Here is a 20949-nt window from a genome sequence, read left to right as displayed (position 1 = left end):
ACAAGCCTATACTAATTATTAATGGTCCCCCCCAAGTGTACACTACTTTACACATTCTGCCCCTTAACTAGAGCACTCAGAAAAGCCATTGTACTCTGCCTGACTAACAGACCATGTCTTGAACAGCCAAATGGCTTAGTGAATGCAGATTTTCCCTTCTGTACACTGTACGGGGTTGATGTAAACCCACTGCCCATGCAAACCAACCACAGCCACAGTCCACCTGGAGGAACACAAGTAACTTAGGGAGGGTGTCTAGCCAGGGTCACCAAGTCAGGTCAGGAAGTCAGAACCAATTCGGAAGCAGTTTCCCTAGTGTTCGCAGAGAACATTACTGTGCAGTCACAACTGTAGGGATAGCGAGTTCTCTTGCTCTGCTCCGAGAGTATTTTAAAGAAGTCACAGAGAGGCTTCTTTTTATGCTAGAGCAGGTGTGGACTCAATTCCACTCTTAAACTAGTATCAGCTCAGCCGAGAGAACAGCCGTAAATTTTTATTTCAGAACTAAATGAAACTCATGAGGGTATGGGGCAAAATCTCATTAACTATTAAAATGCCTTTAAAAGACTGTGAGCAGGGCTTCTTTCTTTTGTTTTATTTCCAGATTGGTTTTCAAACTACAGAGAGGACTTCTCAGTGAATGGAAAATATAATCACTAAAAGTACATAGATTCAGAACATTTTTATTTTGAGGTAACGAGATTTCAGAGAGCTCTTTCCCCCTGACCACACTTCCATGAATTCGGTCAGTAACAGAAATAGGAAACCGAGGTTAAAATGAAAAATGGCTTACTTAAAGATCGCCGAAAGATTATCCCGCAAATGACTATTTCGTATTTTCACATAACGACTTACTTGAATGCCTAACAGAGATTGTCCACCACTGCTTAAGTAGTCTGCCATGATGGTTAAAATATTTATGCTCAGTGCATCTCAATTTCCAAATAATATTTGTGAGACCATCAATAAATAAGGAAAAGGGAAACTAGGAAGTACAAACACACATGTACATACACAAAAAGAGACACTCACACACACAATATAGAGCTTGAATTTAAAATCCTGCCAGGAGACCAGCGTTTAAGGCTTCCAAAAATATGGACACTAGGCTCACTTCGAATTACTCTGAAAGTTCTGAAGGAGACGGGGTCACTAACAAATTTTCCTCCATGATTGGGCATTGCCCAATTAAGTACAATCAGTTACACATAAAGAGTTTAGGCTTGCATGGGAAGCATTCAGACTTGGCTACTGAACTGTTAAGAGTTCAGCTTGGTCTGAATAGTCAAGGTGAGCAAAAGGCAAGAGTGGTTAGTGACCTAGTAACTTCAGAGACGCAGCCACAGCAGTGCTGCTAACATAAGGCTAGAAACCCGTACTGTGTGTTCCAAATGCTCTCAATTTAGATTTTTATGCATCTCTTGCTTTCTCATCCTTCTCTTCTTTTGTCTCTTCCTTTTCCACTGAACGTTATCAGATATCACACACTCTGTATTTTCATTCAGCTTGAATATGGCCCATGAGGGGGTGGAACTTAATTAATCACTTCCACATTCTGCCAAAATTCACGACATGCTTCTCAAGTTTGCATATCACTTTTGCCAAGCTGGTCAGACCCAATAAACAGAAAAACCACCTTGATAAAATAAAACTGGGTGGAATAATAATTCCAGTAACTCCTTGTTCGGATTACCATCCTGCATTTCACCAGTCCTCGGGCTTTACTGGGATTTTTAACCTATGGGAAAGCTCGCAACATTTCCTTTTATTCATTAACAATTTCACCAGCTATACTTTACACCAACTTAAAGTGAAACTTCCTTATCCTTTTTTTTTTTTTTTACGAATACGCATGTGTCAAAGAATTGAGAAGTGATTAATAAACAATCATCGAGGAGATGAAAGTGTTTGGGCCATAACTATTATGTACTTAGGAATCAATTTAATACCAATCTATGCTCCATACATTTCCAACTGGTGATCCCTAGGCCTGATATTCTCCAAAAGGAAATGAAATGAGATCCACTAAATACCTCTTTCTGTTCAAAAATACTGCACGGTTCCTTAGAACCCAGAAACCCTTTGAAATGGAGAGAATCGGAGGATAATCACATGCAGAGCAACATTCTATGCCCAGCTTCTCTGGAGAAGAACCAACCGAGGTGGGTGAGGACTGACTCTAACACATTCCTGAGAACGTGAAAGGTCTGAGGAATAGTATCTCCTTGATGAAAAGCAACCTACCTAGCGGTTGCTCATCACTGAGATAGCCTACGATGCAGGCAAAGAAATCTCCACTTGCCAGTGGGCTTCCCAACCTCACCATTCAAATACCATACCAAGGTGCTTTTAGCCATGTGTCACAACAAAACCTGAGAATATTGAAGTTGGAGAGACAAATGGCTGGAGGCAAATCTCTCACAAGGGGCATATCCGAACTCAACAAAGTTGTCCCCAAAAGAGGAACTTACTTTAGAGGCTTACTGTTTTTGTGAATTGGCTAAAAAAGCAATCTTTCCATCTTGGTCTCGATGTTTAGAGAACCAAACATTCTAGACTATCTCCACCTGTCCTTGCCTTCTGTTCCAGTCCCCTTAGAAGGTAAAGCTGTCTTAAAGCTGCTAGCACCCATCCAAGACCCAACGTCTATACAGTTTTCAGTGACTGGCAGACAGAAGTGACCGGCACCAACGTGTAGGCTTCCGGTGCGTAAGAGAACAATCACCGGGCAGCTGTTCCAACGTGTGTCACAGTGATTGGGGGTGGGGGTGGGGGGTGGATATGACAGGTATTACCCACAGAAGTAAGACAGGTGGGGATCATAAGAAATGTATCCAAAGTCCTAGCACCAGGATGTGGAACAGCCGAGACTAAGGCTGCATTGACTCCTGGCCCAGTCTGCTATTCCACAATGCCTCTCAGGACGTGCAGTGCTTAAAACTGGATTTCTTTGCTGCTGCGGTCCTAAGGAAGGTGACAATGCAAACGGAGCAAACAGGCTCATTTTTACTGATGATCCATACGGCATTTAGGTAGACACACAGCTTTCGTGGACATGAATTCTGAGACCCTGTAACGGTACTGATGTTTCTCTTGGAGCCAAGGGGCCATGAAGGTTTGAAAAACTCAAAGGGCTTAATCCCCCGACTCAAGGATCCAGTCAAGAAGTCGGTTACTGGTTAATGCTATCACAGGCATCTTTGAAACATCAACCTTAGGCAAAATTCTAAGAAGCCATCTTTCCAATGAGAAGCTGAGAGAAAATTCTGACCACTCAATAAAAACAGCACAGTTCATATCACTTCCTAGCTTTCCCTTAAAGGTATATGGTCCATTCCCCCACCTGTGTTCTCACGAGCCTGATTCATGCCATGATTCCGTTCAACAGCAGTGGGAAACTTCTGGCCAAGAGTTGAATCCAGCTCTCACCACAATCATGCAGTCTTCAGTAAAACTAAACGTCTTTTGGCTGCACTTAATCCTCCACATTAAAGATCAACCAATACAACTGTGTACATACTAAAATAAAAGAGGGGGTGTTCTTTGCCCCCGGCAATGGGCATTCTTGTCTGAGTGCTTCATGGTGACATGGCAGGGTGTTGGAGGTAAGCAGAGAAGAGACCATTTGACTATTCAGCAGAGGTGCTGGGAAAGCTCTCTGCCTGGCACTTGTCATGGCATGTCCTGGGACCTTGTGGCTCCAGGATGCCAGGCCTGCTCTGAATGGCTGTTGTGGGACTGTGGAAGAGGTTGATGGCAGAGTTAAGGGTCTGCTGCACAATCAGGGTGCTCTGCAGAGCGGCAGGAACCCAAGCCAGAGACCTAAAAGAGAAGGTTCTGGGTCATGCGTACACGTAGACAGTCGACTCCGGCTGGCTACTGCCTTGCCCAAAGAGGACAACAAAGGCACAAGCCTCAGAGATGAAGTGGGGACACCATGCCTCAGACACCTTCCCGTGGGTGACTCCCCCATCTGTACCTCCTCTACCTCCCTGATTTCAACTACCTTTGTTTTCTACTCCCCATCTCTTTGTCCCTTTCTCTAACTTGCTAACCAAAATTTAGAGTTGGGGCCCATTTCATAGTTTCCTTACTGCATGAAAGTTTGAGCCTTTTTTCTTAATTTTCCAGACTGGGAAGTTGAAAATCACATATTTTTCTCTAAGAAGAAGCTAAATAAAACCCTGTAAGTCAACAAGCCTGACAGGCATCCCAACTCCCTTCTCTCTCGTCTCTTTCCACTGACTAGGCCGAAGGAGCTGTTGGGTACCTCCCTACCCCCGCCCAAACTTTGTAGCTGGACGTAGCCAGGGGATGTAGGGGAACAGGGGACCGCGCGGCCGGACTCCCTTTCTCCTGTTTCTTGCTGCATCAGACCCACACTTGACATCCAAAGCTGTGACACTCATCTTGAGACAATGAGGGAAAGCACGGAAGAGCCACCCAGACACCTGCCTGGGTCTCAATGAGCTGCAAACCGATGTTAGCAGCAGCCTACCACCAGACTTCTAGTGGAAGAAAAATTCTTCTTAAGCAACCATTAGTCACATTTTCCATTACTTCTAAGAAAAAGCATTCCTCCCCAACACGAACTACTTTTTACTTTTATTTAACTCTAACATGATATATTTTCTCTTAGAGTCTATAACTTTTTACGTGAGAAATCTTCCTCTGGAATTTAGAAGTGCTACAGTTTTCTGTTGGCTATAGTTTTCAAATAATGTTTTTCTGCTATCAGTTCTTCAAATTTCAAAAAACCTGACGAGGAAAGTATTTGATTATCACAGCACTCAGTAGAGTACGGCATACGGTAAAAGGCTGAGTGGAAAGGAAGCAAGGCCGATGAAAGACGGACAGACATTTGTATGGATTGGACAAGAAGAATTAAGTTCTCCTATCTGAAAACTGGAAATGCTTAACTTTTTTCAGTAGTCTTTCAAAAAAGAATGACATTACTTATTTTTTTTTTTTTAAAGATTTTATTTATTTATTTGACAGAGATCACAAGTAGGCAGAGAGGGAGGCAGAGAGAGAGAGAGAAGCAGGCTCCCTGCTGAGCAGAAAGCCCGACGTGGGGCTCGATCCCAGGTACCTGAGATCATGACCTGAGCTGAAGGCAGAGGCTTAACCCACTGAGCCACCCAGGCGCCCCATTACTTATTTTATATAAATAAAATATCTCGTGGTATGTTTGGTGAATACTGAAATCTACCATGCTGTAATATGATCCACTCCCTGACACTGGAATATTCTGCACAGGACATAGTACTATAGAATGAATTTCTGTTAAACCGGCTCTGGTTGAGGGTTTTCTTCCTGATACAGTGAAATGGATGTAGGCCTGGTTTTAATTTATGGGCTTTTCATTCAGGACTTAAACCCTCTATATCTGATTTCCTGATTTATTCGCGAATGAAACCCTCAACAGTCATCTGTTGAGGTCCTACAACTCTAAGCCAGGCACTGGCTCATGTGTAATGCTTTTCTCCTGGTGATGTAACTTAATGAGTAATTATTTTATTCTCAATCAATCCAATCTCTTAACTACAGATATGGAATGAGCTGAGGTAGAAAAGAAACATCCATTTGAATCAGGCTTTAAAGAATAACATTTGGAAAACACATCACTAGCGAAGTTACTTGAAGGTATCATAAAATAGAGATGAATGGATTAGAAATAACGATAAAATACAGCAGAAGGATAAGATGGCACACCTAAAAGATCAATGGACCATTAGATGAAAAAATTACCTCAGAGATCATCTAAAGGTCTGTTCCACCCTCAATCTAGAGATGTGAGAAAACCTGACCTAAGGAGCCACCCACGGGTTGCAGCAAAGCAGAGAGCAGAAAAGCCAGTTCTTTGGCTCCCAGACGTAGCTCAAAATCAGGATTAACAGTATCACTTGGGAAGACACTTCAAATAGTCTCATTTGTTCATACTTTGGGAAGACATTTTAAGTTAACATCTTCAAACAACAAAACTCCTGAACAAAGAAAGCAAACAACAAATAACACCACAATTAAATGTTTCTTCTCTCAGCAACTGCTTGCTACCACATTATCAGCTCAATAGATAACAGATGATATCAAGATAACCTCAAGCCAAAAAAAAAAAAAAGTCATTAAAAAAAGAGGACACTGAGACTACACAGACATCCCTAACCAATGAAGCTGCAAGCCCCCTGCTCTTACTATCGAACTTCAGAACAATCTAAAAGTGAACGAAAATGTCTAGAGCTGACATCCTTAGTCATAACTGCATTTTTATGAAGTTACTAAAATATTATCTGACCTCTGGCACTTTAGAAAAAAATCAAACACTTGGCATCGTCATACAGGTTTTGTTTTTGTTTGTGTTCTTCCCCCCACCCCCCAAATATTTAAATTCCTGTGTGAAAAGAAAACATCTGACAAAGAGGTCAAGTTAAATCTTACCCATGCTTCGAAAAAAACCTGTGTCTCTTTGAGGTTACTGTACGTTAAGGTTTTCAAAACAGTTTTCCTAGTAAGAGTCTCTTCGTTTAGGTTTATTTCCAGTTTTACAATGAAAAGAAAAACTCCCCGTATTAGCATCTACTCACATTCGCCATTTTACAAGAAGACTGTGCCACTGGCCTCAGCCACTGGGATTTGAAAACACTCACAACACTTCACCTTTATGCCGGGCTAAACTCAGGGTAGTCATAAACACTTTGAAGTAATACAAACCTAAATATTCCCGCTAGGCCCACGGAGCAGTGGAACCGAATTATAATGAGCTAGCAGCTGTCACAATATGACCACAGTAACCAAATCAAAATATCAACCGCTAACCCAGATGAGATTCAAAGGTCATCCCATAAGCCAGCAGCTTTCTTCAGTCCTGCCTGAAACCCCGATCTAATCCTGCAGTAAAATGTTCCACTGAGCTAGTTTAGAAACCAGTTACTCTATGGTGGAAAATGACTGAGGGCTCTGGTGGAGTACGGTTAAGTGGGACTAGAACCAAACACCACAACAAGGAAACCGAACCATTCACGACGGGACACTGAGGAACCCAGCAGCTGAGGCTGAACTACCCTGCAGCCAACTGCCCAAAAGGATCACTTTTCACATCCTTCAGTTACCGATGCTTGTCTGTCATCTTACTGGCAAGTTGCTCACTCAAACAATCTGGTATTCAATTAAGGCTCTGGAACAATAGAAGGAAAATGCATGCTTAGCTCCTTCCTCAGATCAAAAAGTATTAGCTCGAAAATATATTGTTTCCCATTGTAAAAACATTTGGACAATGACCTGCAGAAGTTTAATGGTTGCAAGAAAACAAGTAGGGGCAGGAATGTTAAAAAGTCCATACTCTTGGGGCGCCTGGGTGGCTCAGTGGGTTAAGCCACTGCCTTCGGCTCAGGTCATGATCTCAGGGTCCTGGGATCGAGTCCCGAATCGGGCTCTCTGCTCAGCAAGAAGCCTGCTTCCCTCTCTCTCTCTGCCTGCCTCTCTGTCTACTTGTGATCTCTCTCTGTCAAATAAATAAATAAAATCTTTAAAAAAAAAAAAAGTCCATACTCTTTGCATATAGCTCTTGTCAGTATTTTCAAACTATTCCATAGCATATAATCCTCTTAAAAACACAAGACTCAGACCCACGGCCCCTCTGTCCCATCAGCATATTCTGAAAGCTACTTACTGACCTAGGTAAAAACTGTAGCGAACAAGTTTCCAGCAGATCAAGTGTATGTTTTTATCATTAATAACCATCCGTCGTCACAAAGGAAAAGCGATTTGTTTATTCCAGATGCGAAACGGGACATGGCATTTCAAAGAAGCAAAAACGCAAACTGGCTTGGTTGTCTCTGCCCAATGAAAGCAGTGGCTGAGGATTCAGGAAATGTCAGGTAAAAGAGTAGAATACACAAATATTGGATCACTTCGCTGTACACCTGAAACTAATATAATGTCATCTGTCAATTATACCTCAACAAAAAAATAAAAGAACATTTTAAAAAGAGAGTACATACACGAGTTGGTCAGGGTAGGCAGTCAGCTAGATGACTCACTAATGTAGTCTCTCAGTTCCCCCAAGACTCCCCCACAGGAGAGGGAAAAAAGTCATGCACACTTATTTTTATTTTAAATTAGGGGCTGGCTTTTTTGTTTATTTTAGTTATGTTTTCCTTTAGAAGATTTACACAATCTCAACTTCCAAAACTTGGTATGGCAACTCTAAGTATGGACAGTAATGGAAAAAGTGGTGCAGCCTTATTGACGGAGAGGGGTCATTAATTCTAGTGGAATAGGCATGTGCGCGCGCACACACACACCCGCGCACGCACCCGCGCACGCAGGCAGGCGCGTTTGTATTCATTTGTTCATTTTTTAGTTTAGGGATTCACAAACTATCCAATAGGATACTACATTCGGATATGCAGGCTTAAAGAATAAATTAATGGAGATACTCTATTATCTATATACCATTCTGCAAAAACTTGAGATACACAAATAAGTTGAGTTTTGGCATTCTGGAGCCAAACCTAAGTATTCTATCACAAAAACTGGAACATTGACGCAAAACCATTCCTGTGACATCAGAAAGTTCACAGTTGTAATAAAGGACTTTTGTTACATAAGGGTTTATGAGCAAATGTTAGCGATGCCTGCATCATTTCCGAAATAGCGTATTGCCATTAAGAACAAAATATATAATAATAATGCACTCCCAAAAGGAGAGAGCAGTTCATTACTTTTTTCTGTCCTTGCAATAAAATAAAACCTCATTAAATGAACAGTTTACTTAAAAAAAAAAAAAATCAGGTCATCTGCAGTTAATAACTCTTTCCCGTAAAATTAGTGTCACTTGTTTCTGTAGCAGACGCCTAATTCAGTCACAGGCTTGATTGATTTGACAACAGAGAATCTGGTCCAATAAAGTGGCTGATTTATTTCTTATGCTATAGCTTTTACCCTAATGTGACATCACAGCAGAATTAAATCTTTGACATGTAAAGAAATCCTTTGTAATTTAAATGAAAACTAAAGATTCTGAAAGCGGGTATTGACTGTTGTCAAAAACTTCCAGTGATGTCTAATGCCTTTTTTTGGTAGAATGAAAACTTCGAGTCCACCGAATACGGATTTGGACACAAAGAGCAGCTCAGAGTAGAGCAGACCATGTATTCCATGAGTTCAAATCGTTGGCTACATTTATAGATTTTATTTTATCTTCATCTCCATTTGTAAATTGGTTGTCTAATTTCTGGAAGACAACCTATCTTCTCTTTAGAAAAGCACAGCATAAACACACACCAAACACGGCCCATCTCAAACGTGGTTTTATTTTCAATAAACAGCAGCTTGGGCAAAAATCAATGAGAATCTTTGTTCCCCTAATCTAGCCCTGAGATAGTCAAGCCAGATCCAGAAGGCGCTTGGGATGTGAGACAGGGGTGGCAAGAGTTAATGTGGCCTCGTGGGCAGTCCTCTGAAAATATTTTTAAATTCTTTTCCAAACTAAAAATGCAAGGTATTTCATAGTTGTTTAAATGTCTTTTTCCCTTTTTTGCAGACTGCGCCGTGCCCTCTCGCTCCGAGGGCGACTTCCCTGACCCCAGTCTGACACTGCGCCGTTAATGTCAGATAAACCATTTAGCCCCAGCACAAATCTATTCTGTGCAAAAATCTGCTTGAGGTGGAAAATGTAGCAGTTTGTAAACAATAAAGAGCCATGTTTCAGACCAGACAGCTTATCTAACAGAAAAGTTCTTTCATGGGGAACAGTGGGTGGGAGCCTCCCGGACATAGTAGCATTTCCTATCACAATGCAGGAGACTGTCTTGGCCTCCATATTTAAGAGTTTAATGGGAAGGAGGGCAGACGGGATAAAAGAACAGAGCTGACATGGACTTTCAGCTTAAACAACAACTAAGTGGAAAGAGTCAGCTCTCTCTGCTCTAGCTCCAGGCTCGCAGCCCACGTATATTTTAACTACTACTTGGATGGAAAAACGAATTTGGCTGGTAAAACAGTTGCCCATAAGGACAGATGAACAAGAACAAATATTTAATATCTTTGTATTGCCTGGCGTATTATGTGATACTAACTTATCAAATTGGTCTTGGGGAAAACTTTTTATCACGTACCTAACGTACACTTCTGAATATGAGTAGCGATTCATTCATTCTATTTTACTTTCGCTCATCAGAGGAGAGTTTTAGAATCTTCCAAGGGAGTTCTTTAATATGCCACCGGAGTACTACTTCCCAAGATGATTATTTTCAAGTTAATCTTTTATTCTATTTTATGAAATTGAGCAAGGATGACTGGAGAAGCAAGGTGTTAGAATTTAATATTAGCACTATTGTCACGGAAGAGTCCAAAGTTGTTCTTTGAAATCTAAGTTGACAGATATATCTCGTCTTCTGGATCTGGATGAAACTGTTGCATTTCCCGCTCAACAACTGATAAAAAACTGGGAACCTGGCTTTAGCTACAAAATTAAGGCATAGCTAGGACATTTATCGTTTGAAAGTAAAAAGGAACACAAGTGTAAGAACCAATAATCAAACACAACTTCATGGTTCTCAAAGTTGGAATGATATTGAAAGGCACGAGCATATGATGTCACTTAAAATAAGTTGCTAGTATCCCTCTGCTTCATCTATGTGGTGTTAAACACCTGGATTTGATGGTGACTTTGAAAAAATGACTGAGATTCGAGGACAATCTATATATTAAATAACAAGTAAGCTTCCAAGGCTTAAAAATAGGGAAATTCTTTAGAAGCATTTGCAATTATGGTTTCAAAGTGATATAATTATGGCTGTGTGTTTTTCCTGGAGTATGGTCCAACGCCTCCTGCCAAGAAATTTTACTTCATTTATTGATGGATTTGCAATAGAATTTGACCAAGTTGAGAGATTTATTAATGTTGTTTAAGGAAAAAAGCCCACATCTACCAGAACAAAGATCATTGTTCCACTCGAAACTAAAGAAACCTGCTATCGCTCATTGCTCAGGTTACTGCTGTTAGACACACATCCCTACAGGGTAAACGAAACAGAAAAACCCATGAAAGAAGCCAGTATGAAGAACAAGCTGGAAACTCGCAAACTGTCTCAAGCATAGCTTGATTCCAGTGAAGTAAGATACAGTCCGCCTAGACCACCAGCACTAAAAAGCTCACACCAAGATAAATACACAACCAGAATTTACAATCAACTTCAATACACTACTCTGATTTCAGCAATCTAAACCTATTATTAAAGGGGTTTCCATAACCCCAGACTATCTATCGTTGCCAACAGACAAGCCCGTATTTTAAATATTCACCACTTTATCAACCTTAAATCAGAATACAAGTATTGCAACACTGAAATTGCAATAAGAGCTTTATAAGGAAGACAAAATTTCCACGGCAATTCGATATCACTGAAATCCTATAATTCCACACGGTTATAAAACATAGTCCTTTACGTGCGATTACCAAGCATAATAAACTGTCAGTATTTTCCTGCAATTTAAAATCACTAGAGTGAAGTGGGTAATATCCAAGTCCCTAAAAACAGATCCTCTGTCTGGACTGTGTTCTCCCCTTTCTACGGCAAAATATCAGCATTCGAAAGTGCATGTTAATTTAAAATTGGTCTTACTTTGTATTCTGGAGTTGACAAAAGGTGGAGAGAGATTGTCATGTGACCCAAGGTCCCTGCTGGTCATGTGGTCATAGGGAGTCCCATCTCCATAGTTCTGTAAATAAAAAAACATCATAAGTTTTCATTTTGCATGAATAAATCAGCATATAAATACCCCCCCTACTGACAACTCCAAGAGCCAAAGAAACTGGAAGTCCACATTCCCACTGTGGAACCTCATTATAAGGGTACTGCCTCTTCACAGGTCCAGTAAGTGAGGGCTCTAGAGTCTGCAGAGTTCAAGTTTTCCTCATGGTAACTGTGAAATCTTACAGAAAATAATAGTAGAATCAACTGCAGGAAGCTGTTGACATGATTAACTGAAATAAAACACCTGACACATATAAAATGTACTGCAAATATTGGAAGTTACTATTTTGGTACGCACCCTTAATTTTTTTTTTAAGATTTTATTTATTTATTTGACAGAGAGAGAGGCAGCACAAGCAGGGGGAGCAGCACAGGAAGAGGGAGAAGCAGACTCCCCGCTGAGCAGGAAGCCCGATTCAGGACTCGATCCCAGGACCCCAGGATCGTGACCTGAGCAGAAGGCAGATGCTTCACCAACTGAGCCACCCTGGCACTAGGAAACCCACATTATTTTAAAAAAGAAAAAAAAAAAGCAAGATTGTGCCATCAGTGAGAATGACCCACAGCCTATAATGAATTGCTTTTAGAAGCTCAAGATACAGCCTTTTGAACAACATTTGGTTTTACGGTATTGAAATTTCAATGTTTTGTGATAGTTGTTACTGTGGTTGTAAGGGAACTGGATCATTCCATAAGTAATTAACATGTAAGAACATTAAAATTATTACAACATGACTGCAGAGGAACATCAAAACTTTAGCATAAATTAGTACTTTTGGGGGCACTTGCGTGGCTCAGTGGGTTAAAGCCTCTGCCTTCGGCTCAGGTCATGATCCCAGGGTCCTGGGATCGAGCCCCGCATCGGGCTCTCTGCTCAGCAGGGAGCCTGCTTCCTCCTCCCATTCTCTGCCTGCCTCTTAGCCTACTTGTGATCTCTGTCAAATAAATAAATAAAATCTTTAAAAAAAAAATTAGTACTTTTGGATTTGGACAAAGCATGCCACCAAAAAAAGAGTTTTAAAGCAGACATTAATTTTTGGCAGAAATCTGTCATGATTATGATTATCTAATTATTTTAACAGAATTTAAAATTAAAACAATTGTTTTTATTTTTTTTAAGATTTTATTTATTTATTTGACAGAGAGAGAGAGAGCATGAGCAGGTGAGCAGCAGGGAAAGGGAGAAGCAAACTCCCCGCTGAGCAGAGAGCCCAACATGGGCTCGATCCCAGGACCCTGAGATCATGACCTGAGCTGAAGGCAGACACTTAACAGACTGAGCCATCCAGGTGCCCCTAAAATAATGCTTTTAACCTGTCCACTTATTAATGAAGGAATCTGATAACATATAGGAAAAGTTAAAATCACCTATATTATAAATAGGGTTCAAATTTCAGACTAAGGTGCATCAAGTAACCATAAAGGAAGAAAAAAAAAAGTCGATCTGCTCAGCTGGTTGTAGTGCCCATAAAGACCAAGTCAAATTTACTCAGAGGTATCAGTTGGCATGTTAGTCAAAGGGCAGAATCTGCCCACACAAAAAAAGACGGATGCTGTATGAGAAATGAAAATGCATGTCACTTCACTAGAGAATAATTGGAACCCATAAGGTTCTAAATAATCCTGTTTTTAATCAATTTTCCTTATTTAGAGAAATTAATTTGAATGATACCATAATCTAACACTGTCAATATGTCATTGTATAAAAAGATGTTATATATTTTAATACCTAGCATGGGTTTTGCACTCACTTATTCTATGCCAGGCAGTGTATAACACTGATTTTTATTTACTAAGTGTCCTCATCTTAGACAGTGTACTTGAATAAACACTACGGAATTTAAACTGCAGAACAGTGCTGCAAGGTAGAGGATAATATCACCACTTTAAGATGAGAGAAGACAGGACTGAGCATGGTTGTCGGGACAAGTCAGCCACAGAAATCAGTCGCATGCAAACTCCTGGATTGAGAAGACAGAAATTACAAAATATTGACTCAAAATTATTCCCCAAAATATTCCCTGAAAAAAAATGGCAGGACAATTACTGAAAAGGAGATAAAAGGACAGTCCTAAGGGACCTTGTTGTCAGAAGAACAATTAAAAGCAGTGTTAAAGTGAGAAATCATAAGACATTAAGTGTGAATGAGCTAAACAATAGGGGGAAATTCTGTCATCTCCTACACTTGCTGTCAAGGGGAATGGATTTATTTCTGCAAGTGCAGCCTGTAACGTGAGGAGGAGGAAAGATTTCCTCAACCCATCCATATAATGCATTAGGATATCAACCCCAACAGCTGGTGCAGTGGCTCAACAAAGCTCCTGGTAAGCTTACAGACCCTGCCGCGCTATGAGGACCACAGCGAGAACCACAAGGTCAAAGGACAGGTGAAAATGGACAACAGTGGCTTGCTGAAATGTCCTCATTGTGAAAGCTTGATCACCTTCCTTGCCTCTTCTGCCAAAACAGAAACACCCACACCTCAAAATCTATGTGAATACCTACAGTAAAATGTGCCCCCCCTGCAGAATGCTTCATTTCTACAGCTGGCTGGGGGAGGGGCACACGTTTGTTTGACTATGTGCTCTCAGTCTATTTTTAATTTGGGGTATTTATATGTATATCAGAAAAGCTGACATGGATTTTAGAGGGCCTAGAAATGATTCCATTAAAAACAGATTATACGGGACGCCTGGGTGGCTCAGTGGGTTAAGCCGCTGCCTTCGGCTCAGGTCATGATCCCGGGGTCCTGGGATCGAGTCCCACATCGGGCTCCTTGCTCGGCGGGAAGCCTGCCTCTCTCTCTGCCTCTCTCTCCACCTCTGCCTGCCTCTCTGCCTGTTTGTGTGCTTCCTCTCTCTCTTTCTGACAAATAAATAAAATCTTTAAAAAAAAAAAATTAAAAAAAAAAAACAGATTATACATTAAAAATCATATAACTTCAAGTGGGAAGGACCATAAAAGATATTCTAGCTTTACTTCTTCGTTTTATAAATTAGAAAAATGAGGACCAATGAAGTGAAATGACATGCCCAAGGTCATATACACACAAATATACATATTGCCAAAACACCCCACTCCCACCCCATTCCATGGTCTTCCCATTACACCCAAACTAACAGCTAAAGCATGAAGGAAAACCATGAAAAGGAGTAACAAAAATCTGAAACCAAATAAATGAATGAACCCAACTGGTGACCAAAGGTATGAATATGGCATTTATGAAATGAAATCAACCCTAATTTATTATATAGATTATACTGATCAGATAGAACTTCAGACCCTGTCTTCAGAATTATTCTGTAGTCTACACCAATACATTACAGGGCTACTTGGATTTTTTTCAAAGTTGTGCCAGCTACAACAAATAACTTTCTGTAATACTGGATCAATAACTGGCAAAGTAAGGCCAAATATTTAATGAAGGATTTTTCTTCTGGTTAGCAGAAGTGGAACAGGTGTCAAATTCAATAACAGCATCCAATAAGAGAAAGAAAAAAAAAATTGCAAACACAAGCTGATCCTCATTAAACTTAGTATGCATATATATTTCTGTGCATTTGTGTGTGTGTGAGAGAGAAACTCACCTTCAGTTTGTCAATTTACATATGCGGATGTCTGGTAGTGGGAAAAAAGATTAGATATACTTACCCTGGACGGGCTTGGATGTCCTCCATTCCCCCAGGACCCTGAGCTACTTCTGTCTTCTACATCTAGGGACAAGAGAAAAGTTCTTTAGGCTTTCTTGCAGTAATTCTTCCTTTTTGTATATGCACTTTTAAATTAATGTTTCAAATTAATCTCCTGTTGCCTTTAATTAAGAATCAGGCATGGGGCTACCACGATGATAGTGGCTTCTGACCCATCTACTTAAATTAACTCATTTAAATTCACAGCAGAAATGAACTGGACCCTCAGGAACCAGAGGTATGAACATAAAAATTACTTCCATCCTTCAGTGTTTCATAGCCTCAACTTTTATAGACATGAAACTGCACTTAAAGTTTTATCAAGATCTTTTTTACAAAATAAGTTTAAAATGACACATACAACCTTAAATGTATATTTGAAAAGGTAACTTAAGGCAAATATTCACGCCAACATTAGCAGCATCTGTGCTCATAATGCTCGTGGATACTTCTTGTTCTCTAGCCAATGCTTATTATACCAGACAACAGGCATGAAACAAAATACACAAGACAAAAAGCAGATTCAGTAATCTATTTCCACCAGTACACTACAAGGATATTACAATGTGGGTGTTTTTTTTTTTTAACATTTTAAGTAAAGACAACACTATCTCAGTATTTTAATTATTGTAACAGAATTGACCACTCGGCTATAATCCTTAATCTGGGCATCGAGATGTGAACATTAAAGTTGTTAAAGCAATGTTTTATCTTGATAAGTGATAGTGAAGAGACCTATATGAGCTACCAGGAAGTGGAAATTCTTCTAAACTCTGGACCAGCAAAGTTCTAATACCGACCATGCCAGGGGTTGGGACTTCAAGTGGCAAAGTGCTCAGGCTGGAGACTATTACGGTGAAGTTATCGTATCCATTGCTTAAAACATAAATGTGCTCTGAAGATCAGTCTCTCTATATTTAGAAATGGCTTTGAGATTGTTGATGAAAGGTCCTTGATAAGTATAAAAAGTTTCACTGTTTCATTATTTTGATAGTGGTTGATAACAGACGGCCATCACAAGTGTCTGACAGGACTGGAGAAAGAGGTGTGAAACTTCGGTTTAGGAGATATAATCCCATTTATTGTGTTTCCTAACATTTCAGTGATACTGTTTATTCTCCTAATGCACCACTGTCGTTCCTTTTATTACTGCTATTTTATTATCAGAAGAAATAATCATAGTATAGTTAATTGATTTATTTTGGGGTACAGTGGAACACACGGCATTTTAGAATCTCTTAAGAGATGGGATAGCAGCAAAAAAAGACAATTATTATTACTAAACTTGCATTCTTTCCCTTTTTTTTAAAACAAGTATTTCTGTCCCTTTTGTGGGTGCTTCAGAAGATAATGCAACTGCAAACAAAAGTCTCCTGCAGATGGCTACAATCAGTGACTGTGAGCTTTCAGGGAGGTCAAGAAAGCTCTGGGTCCTGCATCCAGTCTGGAGACAGATGCAAGGCTTTCCCCAAATCTGCAGGTGAGTAACCCCATCTCCTGGCCTCCGGGTATGTCGAACTGAAATACTCGCAGAAATGACTCAGAACGCTCTAGACTGGGGAGTCTGGCAAACCTACATGGTTCTCTTCATCCTTAACCAAAAACCAAATATTTTCAGCAACAAAATGTATAAACGACAAAAATCTCTCAAGCACTGCGGATTTTCAAAAATCTGGCATGTCTTGACTTTATTCTCACCTGAAACAGCCAGCCTGGATTAATTTGAGAGTTTTTTTTCCTCTTACATTTGGCCAAAACAAAATGAAGGAACAGAGTTGAATCCCTCTGTTCCATAAGATTTCACGTTGTTTGGACCCCTTTTATTTTTCCAATTTTTAAGGAAATCTTTAAACACAAAAAAGCAGGCAGAAACAAGGAGGAAATAGGAGTTGTTCTCACATGGGGGTGATTTTGGACCCCAGAAAGCACTTGGCAATGTCTAGAGACGTTTTTGGTTATTACAACATGGGGGGGGACGGCGGGAAGGGGGACAGCGCCACTGGCATCTAGTGGGTAGAGGTGAGGGGATACTGCTAAACATTCTACAAATGTTAGAAAGTCCCTTCCCCCCACCAAAAATGCTCTGTCCCCAAGTGTCAGTTGTGTCCAGATTGAGAAGCCCAGTGCAGAGGGAAAATCACATTAAAGAGCAAAAAGGAGGGCGCCTGGGTGGCTCAGTGGGTTAAGCCGCTGCCTTTGGCTCAGGTCATGATCTCAGGGTCCTGGGATCGAGTCCCACATCGGGCTCTCTGCTCAGCAAGAAGCCTGCTTCCCTCTCTCTCTCTCTCTGCCTGCCTCTCTGTCTACTTGTGATCTCTCTCTGTCAAATAAATAAAAATCTAAAAAAAAAAAAAAAAGAGCAAAAAGGAAGAGGCGAGTTGGAGAAAAGATGTACTAGAATTTAATTTATAGCTTAGTATGGACTCCTACTAAATACATAGTGACTTATGCCTTTTAACCCAGACTTGAGCTGGACTGTTTCAGGAGACCTTCATAAACATCTTCTGTCCACAGAATAAAGGGAAAATGATGGTCAACCAAGCAGCCTGCTAATTAGCAGCCAGATAAAACACATCAAAACTTGAGTATTCCCAACTGGGCAATTTCAAAAGCGAGCAATCCACTAATTAAAAATGCTGGAAGTCTAGCTTTTTCAAAACAGGTTAAATACTGGCTGGGTTCCTTCACAAATAGATTCCCAACCAATCAGATCTGACTGCTCTTTTCCCATCCTTTCTCATTTCCATCTTTCTCATTTCCTGACCTCACGCTGCTCCACGTTCCTTTCTGCTTCCTCCCATTTACTGATCTCTTTTTAACAGGCTCTTCCATCCCCTGGTCTCCTGCTATGTCTACCAGATAAGGACCAGTCTCTAGCTCTCCCAAACCTAATAGGACAACTGTATGATTTCTGATTATACTTTTTTCTTTGAAAAAAAAAAAAAATCTGAAAAAAAAAAAAAGAAAAAAAATTGTATAGCTGGGTGCTCATTTATCTAAGAGCAAGAAGCCACAGAGGGAGAGCGTGGAGATTTGTAACTCATAATGAATGTAAACATGTTGCTTTTAAGTCATTTGTTTCCAGCTGCCCTCCCACTGAGCTTCATCAGGTCTGCCAGTTAGTTAGTGAGCATTTTCTCAACAACTATTCCCATCCATCTCAGAGGGCATCTGAGGACCCCCTACATGGGGATCACCTGTATATTCATTTCAAAATCAGCATCTTGGGGTCCACTGCCGACCAACTGAGTCTGGATTGCTCTTGAAAACCGTGCTTTAAACAAGGTCCCCAAGTCTCCTGCCTGTGCACAATGGTTTGAGAACCACCATCCTGCCTTACCAGGAACATAAGACAGATCCGTGCCCCCATGACACCAACACGTGCCTCTCTCACTCCAGATCTTCAATTTCCCGCTAAGGGTGCCAGTTTCAGCAGCATTCAGTACACATTCCCATCACATCTGTATCCAGATACATCTGTATCTTGCCCAGACTCACTTTTTAGTAAACCTGCATGTGGCCTACCCTTGGCCATTCCTTCCTCCCTGCTGATGGACGCAGGCGCTGCACGCCATTTCTATACCTCCATAGCTTTGTACCTGCTAGTCCCTCTGCCCAAACTGTTCCATCTATCAAAAAATAACAGCAGCTAATGTTTAGCGAGCTTAAGTATGTGTCTGATACTGTACTAAGAATAAGAACATCAATGCACTAATAGTACCCCCATTTCATATATGAGAACATTGAGGCTTCGATGGAACAGGTAAGTCTCTCAAGCAACCAGCAAACACAGATGCTGACAACCACAAATCCAGGAGTGCTCTTTTCCAACACTGTCAATGCTTCCCTGGAAAGAAATTCATTTCTTTCTATAACCATCCTGAATGTTACCTCTCAAATGTCTTCCCAGGCAGAGTGAAAATATTTAGGAGTTTATACCCATTCTTGGGTCCACAAAAGGTTATAGAATTATACACAACATGGGGCACCTGGGTGGCTCAGTGGATTAAAGCCTCTGCCTTCGGCTCAGGTCATGATCCCAGGGTCCTGGGATTGAGCCCCGCATCGGGCTCTCTGCTCGGCAGGGAGCCTGCTTCCTCCTCTCTCTCTCTCTGCCTGCCTCTCTGCCTACTTGTGATCTCTATCTGTCAAATAAAATAAATAAAATCTTAAAAAAAAAAAAGAATTATACACAACATGAATATACAAAAGTAAATATTTAAAGAAATCGAAAAGACTGGAAAATAAAAATAGGGGGACAGTAAAGCCAGAGGTATGATGAGCTTATCAAAATGTACACTGTGATAGATGGGATACTAGCTAGAAAGGGGTCAAAATTCTACAAGGTAGTGAGTGGGCAAAACAAAGAGTGAAATTAGATTCACAATGAGTATGAGATAAAAGCAGGCAAATAGTTCAGGAAATCCATCAGGGCAACATAGTAACAAATGAAAAACTGCCTGGGGTAGAGGCTATCTGAACATTTAGTTCCTGCCTCTCCCTTGTCCTACTGTCACTCTCTATCCAAGATGGGAATCAACAGCAGAAACACAATAATCTGGGCAGCAGAAAGGAAAGGATAAAAGCAAGTGGATGAGAGAAATTATTCTTCCAAAGGACTAAAATGGGTTCCATTGTTGCAACCTTTTCTAATTTATTTTACCCCACCTAAATGAGGACAGACTTAGTAACTTCCATGGATGGGATTGACAGCTGTTTAGGAGGGAACCTGACAATCCACAAAATTTCATTCTAATAGAATAATTCTGCATAAGCCCCTCTAAAATATATTATATTTCTGATCCAAAACACAAAAGCAAACCTTGGGCCAAACTAGGACCAAACACTCCATTTTGAGAAAAGTCACACAGAGGTAATTTTTTATTTCTATGGTTTCCCATCTATACTCATTAAACTTATGATTTGATTACTCAAGTGTCCACTTTGTTTATGCACAAGATCGAAACTATCAGACAAATGGACAAATGTCAGAAAACACAGCCCTGGGAGATGGGATGGAGACTCAGATTTCACCAGCCGCTCTGCATTACCCAGATTTTTGGTCTGAGCTAGTCACCGGCCTCTCCGAACTCACTTTCGTCAACCATAAAATAAGTGGGTTTGAGCTGTACCCTTGGAAATAGGAAAGTCTAGTATATTTGGACAACTCTCCCACAAAAACAAAAATAAAAACAGACAAACCAAAAAAAAAAAAAAAAAAAAAAAAAAAAACAACCAAAAAATGATGGGTAAATTTTTAAAGATCTTCTTTAAAATACTAATAAGCTGAGAAGATAATAAGGAATTATCAAGCCAAAATCAAATTGAAGGAAGAGAAGACATTTTTGCCCTACGGACATCTGCCAACCTAGAAAATTTAATGGCCTCTTAGGTTAAGGAAAACAGAAGTGAAAAACCAGGAACCATCCAAAGTAGGTGTCCAACAGAAGGTAACAGGGATAACAGGACTTCCAACCTCAAGGGGTTATTGTTAAAGTAAA

General features: G+C 40.4%; 1 protein-coding gene across 11 annotated transcripts in view; it reads right to left on the bottom strand.

Moving 5' to 3' along the window:
• Window positions 1–20949, bottom strand: part of TCF4 (transcription factor 4) — a 357366-nt gene that overhangs the window by 222222 nt on the left and 114195 nt on the right. For all 11 annotated transcript variants that reach the window (XM_047698493.1, XM_047698501.1, XM_047698494.1 and 8 more), the window contains 2 exons: window positions 15411–15472; window positions 11628–11724 (listed from right to left, as the gene is read on the bottom strand). In XM_047698493.1, coding sequence (XP_047554449.1) covers window positions 11628–11724; window positions 15411–15472 — 159 coding nt within the window. The remainder of the gene's footprint in view (window positions 1–11627; window positions 11725–15410; window positions 15473–20949) is intronic.

The sequence above is a fragment of the Lutra lutra genome, chromosome 12, assembly GCF_902655055.1.
Source record: "Lutra lutra chromosome 12, mLutLut1.2, whole genome shotgun sequence".
Taxonomy (NCBI): domain Eukaryota; kingdom Metazoa; phylum Chordata; class Mammalia; order Carnivora; family Mustelidae; genus Lutra; species Lutra lutra.
Note: the sequence above shows the minus strand (reverse complement) of the source record. Positions and strands in the feature narration are given on the sequence as shown.